This window comes from Balaenoptera physalus (assembly GCF_965194825.1).
Source record: "Balaenoptera physalus genome assembly, chromosome: 7".
NCBI lineage: Eukaryota > Metazoa > Chordata > Mammalia > Artiodactyla > Balaenopteridae > Balaenoptera > Balaenoptera physalus.
The window spans coordinates 64,485,221-64,500,683 of record NC_138886.1 but is presented as its reverse complement, the minus strand read 5'-3'; the positions used below and the strand labels follow the sequence as shown (position 1 = coordinate 64,500,683).

Genomic DNA, 15,463 nt, shown 5'->3' with positions numbered 1-15,463 from the left:
TTTCTAGATTACATTTTTGCTTGAGACCTTAGATGATTTGATAATCCAAAATGGAAACTATTAATAGGATTTATTTCTAAATCTTTTGTTGTATCCATTCAAACTGAGCTATGTTTCTGACTAGAATACCGTATCGTTTTTAGCAAACTATAGGCCTTTTTAAAAACAGAAAATTCAGGACTCCTTTTTCCTTTTCTGCTACTGTATATTTTATAGATCATATTTTTCATAACCACAAACATAGATGTCAGTTTCCTCTATAGTAAAGACCACAGTAATGAAAACTTTATTGAAATAAAATTATTTTTAAATCTTGGCAAATATGTCAGGCTGAATTCTATAGATCCAGTTATTCCCCATGATGGATGGGCTTCTAAAGAAGTCATAATCATATTTTTCTCTACTTTTATTCATCTTCTTAATCTATGTTGGTGGGGAGGGAGGGAAGAAAGAAGGGAAGGGTGGAGAGAGAGAGAAAGAAAGGGAGGGTGGGGAGAGGGAGGGAGGGGAAAAGGAGGGAGGGAGAGAGGGAGAGGGAGAGAGAGAAACAGAGAAACAGAGAGAAAAAGAAAGACTTTTGCTCTGTTTTCATGTACCGCCTATTTTTTGACTCCTAAATATTCTCCAGCTCAGACTTGTGTACCAACATCTCTACCTGACATCTCTACATTCATTTAATTTATTTTTTATTTGGAAGATTTATTTATTTTTTAACATCTTTATTGAAGTATAATTGCTTTACAATGGTGTGTTAGTTTCTGCTGTATAACAAAGTGAATCAGCTATATGTACACATATATCCCCATATCCCCACACTCTTGCGTCTCCCTCCCACCCTCCCTATCCCACCCCTCTAGGTGGTCACAAAGCACCGAGCTGATCTCCCTGTGCTATGCAGCTGCTTCCCACTAGCTAGCTATTTTACATTTGGTAGTGTATATATGTCCATGCCACTCTCGCACTTCGTGCTAGCTTACCCTTCCCCCTCCCTGTGTCCTCAAGTCCATTCTCTACGTCTGCGTCTTTATTCCAGTCCTGCCCCTAAGTTCTTCAGAACCATTTTTTTTTTTTTAACCTTCCATATATATGTGTTAGCATACAGTATTTGTTTTTCTTGTTCTGACTTACTTCGCTCTGTATGACAGTCTCTAGGTCCATCCACCTCACTACAAATAACTCAATTTCATTTCTTTTTATGGTTGAGTAATATTCCATTGTATATATGTGCCACATATTCTTTATCCATTCATCTGTTGATGGACACTTAGGTTGCTTCCATGTCCTGGCTATTGTAAATAGAGCTGCAATGAACATGGTGGTACAGGACTCTTTTTGAGTTACGGTTTTCTCAGGGTATATGCCCAGTAGTGGGATTGCTGGGTCATATGGTAGTTCTATTTTTAGTTTCTTAAGGAACCTCCATACTGTTCTCCACAGTGGCTATATCAATTTATATTCCCACCAACAGTGCAAGAGGGTTCCCTTTCCTCCACACCCTCTCCAGCATTTATTGTTTGTAGATTTTTTGAGGATGGCCATTCTGACTGGTGTGAGGTGATACCTCATTGTAGTTTTGATTTGCATTTCTCTAATGATTAGTGATGTTGAGCATCCTTTCATGTATTTGTTGGCAATCTGTAAATCTTCTTTGGGGAAATGTCTGTTTAAGTCTTCTGCCCATTTATGGATTGGGTTGCTTGGTTTTTTTGAAATTGAGCTGCATGAGCTGCTTATATATTTTGGAGATTAATCCTTTGTCAGTTGTTTCATTTGCAAATATTTTCTCCCATTCTGAGGATTGTCTTTTTGTCTGGTTATGGTTTCCTTTGCTATGCAAAAGCTTTTAAGTTTCATTAGGTTCCATTTGTTTATTTTTCTTTTTATTTGTTTTTATTTCCATTTCTCTAGGAAGTGGGTCAAAAAGGATGTTGCTGTGATTTATGTCACAGAGTGTTGTGTCTATGTTTTCCTCTAAGAGTTTTATACTGTCTGGCCTTACATTTAGGTCTTTAATCCATTTTGAGTTTATTTTTGTGTATGGTGTTAGGAAGTGTTCTAATTTCATTCTTTTACATGTAGCTGTCCAGTTTTCCCAGCTCTGCTTATTGAGGAGGCTGCCTTTTATTGGCATATAGCTTGTAATAATCTCTCATGATCCTTTGCATTTCTGCAGTGTCTGTTGTTACTTCTCCTTTTTCATTTCTAATTCTATTGATTTGAGTCTTCTCCCTTTTTTTCTTGATGACTCTGGCTAATGGTTTATCAATTTTGTTTATCTTCTCAAAGAACCAGCTTTTAGTTTTATTGATCTTTGCTGTTGTTTCCTTCATTTCTTTTTCATTTATTTCTTCTCTGATCTTTATGATTTCTTTCCTTCTGCTAACTTTGGAGTTTTTTGTTCTTCTTTCTCTAATTGCTTTTGGTGTAAGGTTAGGTTGTTTATTTGAGATGCTTCTTGTTTCTTGAGGTAGGATTGTATTGCTTTAAACTTCCCTCTTAGAACTGCTTTTGCTGCATCCCATAGGTTTTGAGTCATCGTGTTTTCCTTGTCATTCGTTTATAGGTATTTTTTGATTTCCTCTTTGATTTCTTCAGTGATCTCTTGGTTATCTAGTAGCGTATTGTTTAGCCTCCATGTGTTTGTATTTTTTACAGATTTTTTCCTGTAATTGATATCTAGTCTCATAGAGTTGTGGTTGAAAAGATACTTGATACAATTTCAGTTTTCTTAAATTTACCAAGGCTTGATTTGTGACCCAAGATATATCTATCCTGGAGAATGTTCCATGAGCACTTGAGAAGAAAGTGTAATCTGCTGTTTTTGGATGGAATGTCCTATAGAAATCAATTAAGTCCATTTTGTTTAATGTATCATCTAAAGCTTGTGTTTTCTTATTTATTTTCGTTTTGGATGATCTGTCCATTGGTGAAAGTGGGGTGTTAAAGTCCCCTACTATGTGTTACTGTCGATTTTCCCTTTTATGGCTGTTAGCATTTGCCTTATGTATTGATATGCTCCTACGTTGGGTGCATAAATATTTACAATTGTTATATCTTCTTCTTGGATTGATCCCTTGGTCATTCTGTAGTGTCCTTCTTTGTCTCTTGTAATAGTCTTTGTTTTAAAGTCTATTTTGTCTGATATGAGAATTGCTACTCCAGCTTTCTTTTGATTTCCATTTGCATGGAATATCTTTTTCCATCCCCTCACTTTCAGTCTGTATGTGTCCCTAGGTCTGAAGTGGGTCTGTTATAGACAGCATATATACAGGCCTTCTTTTTGTATCCATTCAGCCAGTCTGTACCTGTTGGTTGGAGTATTTAATCCATTTACATTTAAGGTAGTTATCGATATGTATGTTCCTATTACCATTTTCTTAATTGTTTTGGGTTTGTTATAGTAGGTCTTTTCCTTCTCTTGTGTTTCCTGCGTAGAGAAGTTCCTTTAGCATTTGTTGTAAAGCTGGTTTGGTGGTGCTGAATTCTCTTAGCTTTTGCTTGTCTGTAAAGGTTTTAATTTCTCCGTCAAATCTGAATGAGATCCTTGCTGGGTAGAGTAATCTTGGTTGTAGGTTTTTCTCTTTTATCATTTTAAATATGTCCAGCCACTCCCTTCTGGCTTGCAGAGTTTCTGCTGAAAGATCAGCTGTTAACCTTATGGGGATTCCCTTGTATGTTATTTGTTGCTTTTCCCTTGCTGCTTTTAATATTTCTTCTTTGTATTTAATTTTTGATAGTTTGCTTAATATGTGTCTTGGTGTATTTCTCCTTGGATTTATCCTGTATGGGACTCTCTGTGCTTCCTGAACTTGATTGACTATTTCCTTCCCATATTAGGGAAGTTTTCAACTATAAACTCTTCAAATATTTTCTCAGACACTTTCTTTTTCTCTTCTTCTTTTGGGACCCCTATCATTTGAATGTTGGTGCATTTAATGTCGCAGAGGTCTCTGAGACTGTCCTCAATGCTTTTCATTCTTTTTTCTTTATTCTGCTCTGCAGTCGTTATTTCCACTATTTTATCTTCCCAGTCACTTCTCCGTTCTTCTGCCTCAGTTATTCTGATATTGATTCCTTCTAGAGAATTTTTAATTTCATTTATTGTGTTGTTCATCATTGTTTGTTTGCTCATTAGTTCTTCTAGGTCCTTGTTAAATGTTTCTTGTATTTTCTCCATTCTATTTCCAAGATTTGGGATCATCTTTACTATCATTACTCTGAATTCTTTTTCAGGTAGACTGCCTATTTCCTCTTCATTTGTTTGGTCTGGTGGGTTTTTACCTTGCTCCTTCATCTGCTGCGTATTTCTCTGTCTTCTCATTTGCTTAACTTACTGTGTTTGGGGTCTCCTTTTTGCACGCTGCAGGTTCATAGTTCCCGTTGTTTTTGGTGTCTGCTCCCAGTGGGTAAGGTTGGTTCAGTGGGTTGTGTAGGCTTCCTGGTGGAGGTGACTAGTGCCTGTGTTCTGGTGGATGAGGCTGGATCTTGTCTTTCTGGTGGGCAGGTCCATGTCTGGTGGTGTGTTTTGGGGTGTCTGTTGCCTTTTTATGATTTTAGGCAGCCCCTTTGCTAATGGGTGTGGTTGTGTTCCTGTCTTGCTAGTTGTTGGGCATAGGGTGTCCAGCACTGTAGCTTGCTGGTCATTGAGTGGAGCTGGGTCTTAGTGTTGAGATGGAGGTTTCTGGGAGCACTTTCACCGTTTGATATTATGTGGGGCCAGGAGGTCTCTGGTGGACCAATGTCCTGAACTTGGCTCTCCCACCTCAGATGCTAAGGGTGACACCCGGCCAGAGCACCCAGATACTGTCAACCACATGGCCAGGTACGTGGGGAGTTTCTTTCCTTTTGGGAAGTCTGAGGTCTTCTGCCAGCATTCAGTAGGTGTTCTGTAGGAGTTGTTCCACATGTAGATGTTGTTTTGATGTATTTGTCAGGAGGAACGTGATCTGCACATCTTACTCCTCCGCCATCTTGAAGATGCCTCCTGTGGCTGGCGGGCAGCTGCAGCCAGCCGTCTCCAGGTGGCAGTGAAGTCGGGTGGCTGGTCTCGCTGGCTCCAGCAGACCTCTGCATTCAGGTTAAACTCAACATGTTCACAAGACATTTAGCATATTTCCCTGAAAATTAGCATGAAACCACTGTAACTAGAATCTTTGAAGTCATCCCTACTCCCTTTCTCTCTAGTATCTGCATAACCAATTGGTCAGCTAATCTTAATAAATCTACTTGAGAAATTTCTCTCATCTATCTCTACTTCCCCACCCCACCGTCATTGCTTTAGTCTCAGCCTTCATCTATTTTGGACTAGCTTATCCTCCAAATCTGTCACATGGTCTCTTAAGAATAGACGAGATTAGCCACATCCTTGTAATTGAGGACAATTAAAACTCATTGATGCAGTAGCAGTATGTTTAGTAGAGTACATCTAGTGTCCATTTTTTCCCAGCTCTCCCTCTTCTGATGTGTGGCAGCTTTAGCTTATTCAGACTCTGGACTGGCTCTCAGCTATAGTATCACCTGCTCCAGGAATCATTCTCTGATGCTCCTATTCCATACCTGTTTCCCCAGACTTGACCATCTGGTCCTTTTATGTAATCTGATATCAAATTACTATAATGTGAGGCCATTATTTATTTTATTGGATCAACTGTGAGCTCATTTATGACAGGGATCCTGATTTATTCATCTCTCTGTCTTCAGATCTTGGTATCTGACTCAGAGTAGAACCTCAAGAAATGTGTGTCGGTTCCAAAATAAACTCTGGTTCTTTCAACTTTTATTGAAATGAGGGGGAAATAAGAAGATCCAGACATGAGGCAGGGACTGAGGAAGGAGTAAGATGCGGAGGTAATAAGTGTAAAGCTTTAGTTTTCAGAGTTTCCAGGAATTAGTCACGTGCATAACAACAAAACAAATATTTTGTATGTGTGTGAGCTGGTAAGAATTACTGTGTTGTAAAACCCTGATATCATCACTGAAGCTCCAATTTTTAAGGGACTCAAATGATCAGCTGGTCTGTTTGATGACTGCATCTTCAGTTTGGATGAGTATCCGGTCATGTCTTACAAATATAAATGTATTTAAAATATTCAACAAAATCTGTAACTTTAAGCTGTTCAACTACAAGTCCAGATGAAATGGTTACTTGATGGGAGCTTTTGTGATCAGAAGGTTCCCCAGTCACTGAAGATTAAACTCAGGCCCAGGATTGTTTTGGCCATACTGTTAGAACACTTCCTTTCATAGGGGCAGAAATCAAAGATCTCAGGTGAGAATCTATTTAAAACAGGAAGGAAGTTACATAAGTGGAGATGCTTCTTACTTCTTCTCACCTTTCCCATCTAGATACTCCTACTGAGAGATCTACCTACACATCAACAAGATGTTAGCAAGAACCCCCCTCTCTTTCTACCTTGGTTGCCATGACTGTCATCAAATAAAGCCTCACCTACTCAATTTGCGTTTGAAAAATATTTTCTTAGGTTATTACAGAATTGTTTGTATCACTACCCAAGTGCTTATCAACAGAAGACTGGTTTAAAAAACTATATCTATATGATGAAATACTATCAAACAAACCAACCAAAAAAAACCAGTAAATCTATGGAGAATATTCTGTATCCTAACTGTGGTGGTGCCTTGACAGGTATATAAGATTGTCAAAACTCATCAAGTTATATACTTAAACTGAATGTAGTTCATTGTATGTAAAGTAGTCCTGACCAGAACAAGAAAAAAAAAGAAAAATATTTTCTTCTTTATTTCTCTCAGTAGCGGGCTTTATAGAATTTATACCTTAGATTTTAACCCGGGAGAGAGTAACGTTAGCAGTAAAATGGAGAGCAAAACATAAGGATAGAAGAGAAATGGAGAAAGAGGACTAAGAAACAGGAAGAAAGGAAGCAGATGCCACAAAGGCCTGGGGGCAAAGTGGGAGGAAGGAGTGAAACATGACCAGAGGAGAGAACAGGCACCCAGAGTGGGCATTTATCAGAAGTCAGACCGGAAAGGGGAGTGGGCAAAACTAGCATTGGAAATAACTCCTGGGGGTGAGAAATAGCACTGGATAATCTCAAAGGAAGATGCAAAAGAAGGAATCAGGCAGAAAGCAAAGCTCAGTGCAGAGAAGGGATCAAGAACCCAGGTCTACAAGGAAGGCAGATAGTAGCCAGGGGAGTATCATATTGTGAACTGGATTCTGAGGGTCAAGTTTAGTGGTTGTCATTTTATATACTGATTTATTACTTTATGTTCCGATTCCCTGCAGATCTGTCTGTGGGTGCTTGTGGCCGTAAGTAGACTGGATGCATGTAGGGGAAGGCAACAAGCAAGAGCCCAGTGACTAGTATGGGCACTAGTTTTCCACTTTGTGGGAATGGGTATTTAATTAGGTCTTTTTTACAACCAAATTTCAGTAAAAATGAGAACACTTTATTTCTCTATGGAGTTTGTTAAAATAGGATCCTTCTCACCCGCAGAACACGGACACAATAATTATTTGGACATGCATAAATATGTAAAGACACATCAACTTAAGCAATCATAAAGCATGTTGAAAAATGTGCCCACCATGAATTACTACTGGGGTGTAGAAAAGCATGCTTGTCCATTCTTTTTGCACAAAGAACACACTGGAGAATAAATTAGCATAGAAAATGGTCTCTTTGAAGGCACAATAACCATTGTTTCCTTATTAAGTCTAGTTTTTCAATTAAGTGGAGCCTCACTGATCCACACCATGGCTGGGATGTCCCATAGGGAATTTCTGAATTTTAGAGATTAGCAAAAAACTGTAACTGGAAAAAAAATCATGACACAGATTCCAGGAACTGGAGAAATGACTGTCATTGTGTTCCTTTATTTTGATAACTGAGTTTAGTTTCTAATTATTGAAATGCTTCATAATAGAGTAGTAAATATGCTGTATGCTTTTGTAAAAGTAATGAAGGATGGAGACGGAATTAATTTATTGAGCACCTACTACCAGGTACTCACTGTGCTATCAGCTATCTCATTTGATCCTGACAGCACTTCACTATAATAGTCATCCTTATTATTCCCAGTGTAAAGAGAGAAAAACTGAGCCGCAAAAGGGTTAAATGATTTGCCCCGGGCAGCAAAGTTTGTAAGTGGCTGAGCTGATGTTCCAGTCTTTTTCGTATCATAGCAAAAGCTTAACCATGTTTTAGTTTTTGCTTTGTGTGTTAACTTAAAAAAGAAATTCTCTTCATTTTCAAATTGGTTATTGTGAACACCATTATCTTAGAAAAAATTGGCATTGCTGATCTGTACTTCAGTGACAATATTAAAATAAATCAAAACCAGAGTCAGAATACTTTCATGCATCAGGCTGTGCAACGACTCATGATGCCAAGCAAATGTACCATTTTGAGAGAGAGTAATTGCTTTCTCCCAACCAATCATGGATTACTGTAAAAAAAAAAAAAAAAGTGATGATAAAAAGCTGTTTGGCAGTCTCCTTGCCCTCTTGCAAGATCCAAACCTATGAATGTTTGAGAAAATTCTTAACATCACAAACAGGGCATGTTGACTCATTCAGTGAGGAAACACCTATAAAGTGCCTCCTACCTACAAAATACCATGCCAGATGTGGTGGAGCTATAGAAATGAACGAAATATTTATTGAGCACATAATATATGCCAGACATTTTATCTTCATAGTGATATTTGATCCTCATAAAATTCTGTGAGGTTGTTGATATTATGCTTAATTTACAAATAGGAAAATTGACACTCAAAAAAGTTGAGTGTCCTGTTCAAGATCAGTAACAGCTACTAAGTGGTTTACCCAGGACTTTAACCATCTGTTCACTGCCAAATTCCATGTGGTTTGCACTATACTATGATCCTCCTCGTGGAACTCTCAGTCTAGGAGAGATTTACATGTAAACTACTAACTAATAATACAGGACAATGAAATAACGATGTTTATCAAGGGATAACCAAAATTCAGGAAAAATTAATTCCAACTGAGAAATTGGAGAACGTTTCAAGAAGAACCTTCAAGGATAAGAAAGACTCAGGTTGCTGGAGAGAGCAGGAGAAAAGCATTCCAGACTGAAGGAACAACAGGATTCAGAGCATAGAGGCATGTTTGAGGACTAGGACTGGGTCCACTGAGTGCAATCAGGATGCTAGATTAATGTTGAAAGGTCATACAAGATAAAGTTGAAATAAAGAGTGTGTTTAAACTGTGAGGGGTCTTGAATACCATGCTAAGGAGTTTGAATAATTCTATCCCTCCTGGGGGGTTAAGATTTTTTTTTTTAACTTTCTTTTTAAAAAAATTTTATTGAGGTATGGTTGATTTACAATGTGTTAGTTTCAGGGGTACAGCACAGTGATTCAGTTATTCATGTATATATATATATTCTTTTTCAGATTCTTTTCCCTTAGAGGTTATTGCAAAATATTGAGTGTAGTTCCCTGTGCGATACAGTAGGTCCTTGTTGGTTTTCTATTTTATATATAGTAGTGTGTATATGTTAATCCCAGCCTCCTAATTTATCCCTCCCCCGCCTTTCCCCTTTGGTAACCATAAATTTGTTTTCTGTGTCTGTGGGTCTATTTCTGTTTTGTCGATAACTTCATTTGTATCTTTTTTTAGATTTTTGAGGAAGTGAATAACCTGATTTGACTTGTATTTTTTAAAAGATAACACCAGAGGTATGAAAAGTCAAAATGAGTTATTGGAGTTAGGGCTGATGGAAAGCCGTTGTGATGATGTAAGGAAATTATGAAAACTGGTGCAAGGTCAGGAACAGTGGGAATGACAGCTGTGGGACTAGAGTGTAGTCACTGTTTAGAAAATTTTGTAAGTACAAACTCTGGGACTTGGTGATGTGTCATATGTGGGTAGAGAAAGAGGAACCAAAAGTAATGTCAAGGTTTCCAGGATTTATGACTGAGTGGAAAGAGGAAGAGAAAGCCCAGGTTGCTGGTAAAGGGAGGTGTACAAATAAAACCAGGAACATATTTTGTGTATTATATGCCTATTCTATAGCACTCATGACTGCATTAACTATAATTGTGATAATCATATTCTTAAGGTAGAATGAAAAATACGTGGAGAATGTTCCATTTTTCATGTTCGTAATAACTCCCCAATTTTTTCACTGGAAGTGTAAAATGGCAGTTTTTGAAAATCATAACTGTGACTGGATGATAGTGGGGTGGCTTTCTTTGGTGTCTTTTTGGTATTTCAAATTAATGGTAAAGATAATTTCTTTCCAGGTGGTGACAGTTCATATCACTCCAGTAGATGACCAGCTTCCGAAAGAGGCTCCTGGAGTTTCTCGGCATTTGGTTGTCAAGGAAACAGAGGTGGCCTGTATCACTAAGAAACATCTACGTTTTGTAGATACAGAATCCTATGACAGGGAGCTGCTCTACACAGTAACCACTCCTCCATTTTTCTCCTCTAGCCGCAGGTATCTCTACGAAGAGTCATCACCTGGGCTATTAGCTGAGGGTTGCGTTCTAGGATTGAGTTGAAAGTGTCAATGTATACTACTGTGGTTCACTTGCTTTGCTGGTCACACACGAACTTATATTCCATTCAGCATTTATTCTAATCTCAAACTTGTCTCATACCTCCCTTCAAAAGCTATATTAATTGGTTAAGTGGCCTGCAGCTTGTAGTGTCTTCAGCTTAGGTAAGCTTAAAACAGTCTTTAATCCCTTTTTCTAAAGAGAATACTTTTCTTCTCTTTAGTAAAATGTGCTGAGTCTTCATCGCTTTATTTTTAGATATTGCAGCTCACAAAAGTGGTCATATTCTCTGATTCCAATCCAGAAAATATCATGACTATACCTTAGGTTTGTGTTATCTACCAAATGATAGTGAGGAAACGTTTTTAGGATGAGTATCTAACTACATCTTATTGTAGTTAGGTTCCCTTTCATGATGTCAGAGCAGAAATTCTGTACATACTTCCTGCAGTCATGATGAGAACAGCATTCGTGATACTAGACTTAAGGCTAGAACCTCCCCCCGCCTTGATATAAAGAGAGAATATAAAGATGGAACATTTGATTTCTTCCTACAGTGAGCACTTTTAGCTTCAGAAAATTTGGTTGTGGGCTACTATTTGATTTAATTTCTCTTACTTGGAAAGTTAGCTGATGTGTTCTCTTGTATTTTTGTTTAGACACTTGGATGCTGGGAAATTATTCATGGTAGACAGCATACCAAGGCTAACCAAAAACCCTGCAGCTCCAGAGTTGAAGTCATTCACTCAGGTATGATGCTATGCTCAAATGTTGACAAACATGATGGACGTGTCCTCTGAGAAGGTACGGTGCTCCCAACGTTGCACTTGAGAGTATTGGCCTTTGACATCCGTCACAAGCAACAAATACTTGATGTCTATATTCTTTCTGCTTGCACATTTCCATTAAGCGACATGTATTTGAAAATGCTTGATCAAGCTGGATATGATTGTAAAATCTTGTTATAATTCAACACAGTCTTTTGCATCAATTTAGGTTCCTGGTTTAGGGCTCTGATTTAGGGACCTGGTGCATATGTTTTTACTCCATCAAATTCAGTTCATCCAATATCCTACCATGTTAGTTTCCTAGGGCTACTATAGCCCAGTAACACAAACTAGGTGGCTTAAAAGAACAGAGATGTATTGTCTTACAGTTCTGAAACTAGAGGCTAGAAGGCTAGAAGTCTGAAACCAAGGTCTCAGCAGGCCCACCATCCTCCAAAACCCTGTTTGGTCGGGGGGCAGTGGGGTCTTACCTCTTTCCATCGTCTAGTGGTTTGCTGGCAATCTGACATTCCTTGACTGGTAGATCATCACTCCACTCTCTGCCTCTGTCACGCCATGGCTGTGTTCTCCCTGAGTCTCTCTCTTTTTATAAGGAGCAGGTTATATTGGATTAAGGGCCCACCCTACTCCAGTATGGCCTTACCTTAACTAATTATATCTGCAACAACCCTGTTTCCAAGTAAGGTCACATGATGAGGTACTGGGGGTTGGGATTTCAACGTATCTTTTTTTGTGGGGGACATAAGTCAGTGCATGCTATCTACTGCTTTCCACAATCCTTCATTAGCCCTCTCCCTGCTCCTGTGGCCTCTGCTCTGCAGACCTGACTAGAGGCACAGTAATGCTGTGTGCTTAGGCAGCAGCTACCCCGGAGCTGCTGAATCTCACTGTAGTTAGAGTTTGTATTAAATGAGTATGTCAACCTATGTGCTAAGTACTATTATTTTTTTCATTTGATAGGTAAGGAAACAGAGGCCTCGCCAGTTTAAGTAGCTTGACCAATATCACACAGCTACTTTGTGGCAGAGCTGGGTTAAAATGCAAGTCTCCTGTCTTTCACAGAGTTGCCTGGCTTCAAGCGCTTGACGTAGTCACTTAATTTCTTTGTTATTTTCCCTCCTGCTTTTAGAAAATGCGATTTGTAAGATAGAGCTTTTTAGGATCTTCAAATTGATGATGGTGGCATTTACAATGTTCCCTATCAGTGAATGAGACGGGTATCTTAGACTTAGGTCTCTAAATGTCTCTCATCCTGGGAAATCGGCACCCACATGTCCGTCTTGATTTGCTTTGCAGCATGCTGTGAACTATATGAAAGTGGCCTACATGCCACCCATGCAAGATATAGGCCCCCATCCCCGACACGTCCAGTTTGCCTTTTCCGTCAGTAACCAGCACGGTGGCACTTTGTTCGGGATCTGCTTTAACATCACGATTCTTCCGGTGGACAATCAGGCCCCTGAGGTAGGCATAATGCTTGATGTGAAGGATGAAAAGGGGGGGATGACCTAAGGAAAGAAAGATTTTGAAAGACTTACTCAAAATGCTGACTTCTCTTTAGGCTCTTTCAAAGAACTTTTTTATTTTCCAGCTACAGTGTAGGAGAAAAAGCATGGGGAGGGGAGTCCTTCACCTCCTATGGGACTTTCTATCTAAAAGATGAGATTTTCTAGTTGCTGAATTTGGCATTATTTTCAAAGCTTTATCAAAATCTCTTTCCCTTCCTTTCTACTGAGTTTCATGTGTTGATCAGGTGAAGGGGATTAAATTAGGAGTCTCTTAGCAACCAGATAGGCTGACTTGCTCTCTCCGCAGGCCAGCTACGCTGTTCTGTCATCTAAATAAGCTCTTTAATTTTCTAAAATGAATTAAGATGGACCCTTGCATCCTGTGCTGTTCCACTCCCCAATGTTTGTGTAAGCTTTAAAGCACTTGGGTCTCTCATTAAAATCAAACTACAAAGGCGATGCTACCTTGTGCATCTTATCTGCGAGTCTGGGATTCATGGTGAGAATTTGTTCCCTGCCTGCTCCCTCCCCATCAGAGCACTAGAGTTAATGAGGGTGGCTATTCCTAGGTTTGCTTTTTCCCTCAAAAGCGCAAAGTGTGATTACCCATTCATTAGGAACCAGAGGGGTCTAGAACCCACATGTGTCTCATCCCTAAGGAAAGAGGCCACCTTCCCAGGCAGCCACCCGGAATATAGCCAGGAAAGCACAGATGCTCCTTTTCCTTTGCTCTCCTCACCATCTCTACAGCTGCCCAAAGTTGTGGAGCAGAGGTCTCACCCTGCAGGACCAAGGGGCTTACCCAAGCCACACAACTGTTCTGATGAGTCTAAATAATATTTGAAAATAATGAGTTGCCAACACTTAAACATCAGGAGGTTTTGTATCAAGTTTGGATTTCTGCCTTCTCTTGAAAATTTGGAAGCTCTGGCAACACTGAGTCCACTTCCCTACCCCCACCCTGCAGCAGCTGAACAGGGCACATTCCCCAGTCACCCAAGTCCCCACCCAACTCAAGACACCCATTTACATCACTGGCTTGACCCCGCCAGCCTCTGAGCTTGCAATATTTGGTAGAAGATGGGCCCGAGAGCTCACAAAAAAGGAATGTAAACTATGTTCTTTGCCTCCTTCCCTGTCAGGGACCAGATCATGTTCCCTGTATAAAAAATAGTTTAGAATGTCTCTTAATTTGATTAGATTTTATTCAGACCATCCTTTTCTATGTATGAGATACATGCCCTGAAATGGCCCAGCATCTAAAGAAGCTAATGTGTGTTCTAGAACAATCACAGAGAAACAGTTTTTTATGCCAAGCTGTCCAGCCTCTTGCTAGAGAAAGATGATCTGTGGAAAAAACCAGAAAGTGTGAAGTGAATAGTTACCTCCATCATTTGAAGGTAAATGGAATAGTTATGAGGACTTGGGGCTCAAGAGGCCTAATGGCTTCTGTCTTTTTTCTACAGTGGATGGGACAAATGAAATAGTACTGTAGAGAACTGAGAACAGTAGAAATAAAATTAAATGAGTCGCTTCAGTGAACCTAGTCATGGGAGCGGTTCCCTCGTGTGAAAATCCACAGTTATCGCTGGGCTAAGTGATAACCATTAGGGGATCTTGACACGATGCTGACCTGAAGTTCCAGAAATCCAAGCACTGGGTTCAGGCAGGGACTAGAAAGTGAATAATTAATGGGGGGGGGCAAATTAGCTTTTAGTTTTTAAAAGTTGTCCTGAAATACATATATATTTAAAAATCGTCTAATGAGGCAAAGTATATTCCTTGAAACTTAGCGTCTTGGGATATTAATTGATGCAACTCAGGACAAAATGAGGTTGGGAGACATGGCCCATGTTTCAGTGGTAATAATCCTCTTTAAATAAGAGCTCCCTTTATTTCTTTCTCCTACAAATAGTGAAGACGTAGGTTTGGCAAAATCAGAGTAAGGCACTTAGGAAGGGTGCGGGTGAGTGGTTGTAGGGAGAAAAGGCTCTTACTTTATGTTTTCCTTTGCTGGCAGAAGTAGTTTATTAAAGAATACAAGGCAGCTGTCCCAGGGAGCATGGTCTCATCATTTCCATGATCCAAGGAGCTGCCCTTGGGGCGGCTGTGCCCTGGTGGGTGGGAGGATGGAGCAGGGCTCTGGGTGGAGGCTGTGATTTCTTGTTCACTTCCCTTTCCTCTGCCCATTTCTCAGGCCCCCCTCCTCTTTACCAGTTCTTTCCTCGGGGAGTGCTCTCCTTTCTAGGAGTGGCAGCTGCTCTGAAGAGAGTAGCTGCGTCCTTGGAGAACCCTGTGTCCTCACGTTAGGAGAGCACTCACCCCAGACCATGTGTGAAGAGCCTTCAGAGCCCATGACTGGGTAGCCCAACTGTATCTCCCTGTTTTTGCTTCTATGTAGTAATACAAATCTGAGAAAATGATAGGTTAAACAAAGTTAGCAGATTTTCCTACTGTAGGGTCTGAGTGCTGAATACACTTATGAATCTTATAAACCTCCAAGGTGAAGATATCGTATGTGACTATTTTCTACATGTGTTTGACCATGGAACACTTCTTGCCAACTCCCAATGTGATGATAAAATAGCCCAAGCCCTTCTAACTTGCTTTTTACTTTCAAGTAAATTTTTATTGAGCTGTGAGTTTTTCTGTTAG

The 15,463-nt window shown here is 39.6% G+C and overlaps 1 protein-coding gene across 8 annotated transcripts in view; it reads left to right on the top strand.

The window, feature by feature from the left end:
• The window catches only part of FREM1 (FRAS1 related extracellular matrix 1), a 197,453-nt gene that overhangs the window by 58,868 nt on the left and 123,122 nt on the right, over nt 1–15,463 (top strand). For all 8 annotated transcript variants that reach the window (XM_082467908.1, XM_082467911.1, XM_082467907.1 and 5 more), the window contains exons 11-13: nt 10,255–10,451; nt 11,172–11,262; nt 12,597–12,764. In XM_082467908.1, the coding sequence (XP_082324034.1) occupies nt 10,255–10,451; nt 11,172–11,262; nt 12,597–12,764 (456 nt within the window). The remainder of the gene's footprint in view (nt 1–10,254; nt 10,452–11,171; nt 11,263–12,596; nt 12,765–15,463) is intronic.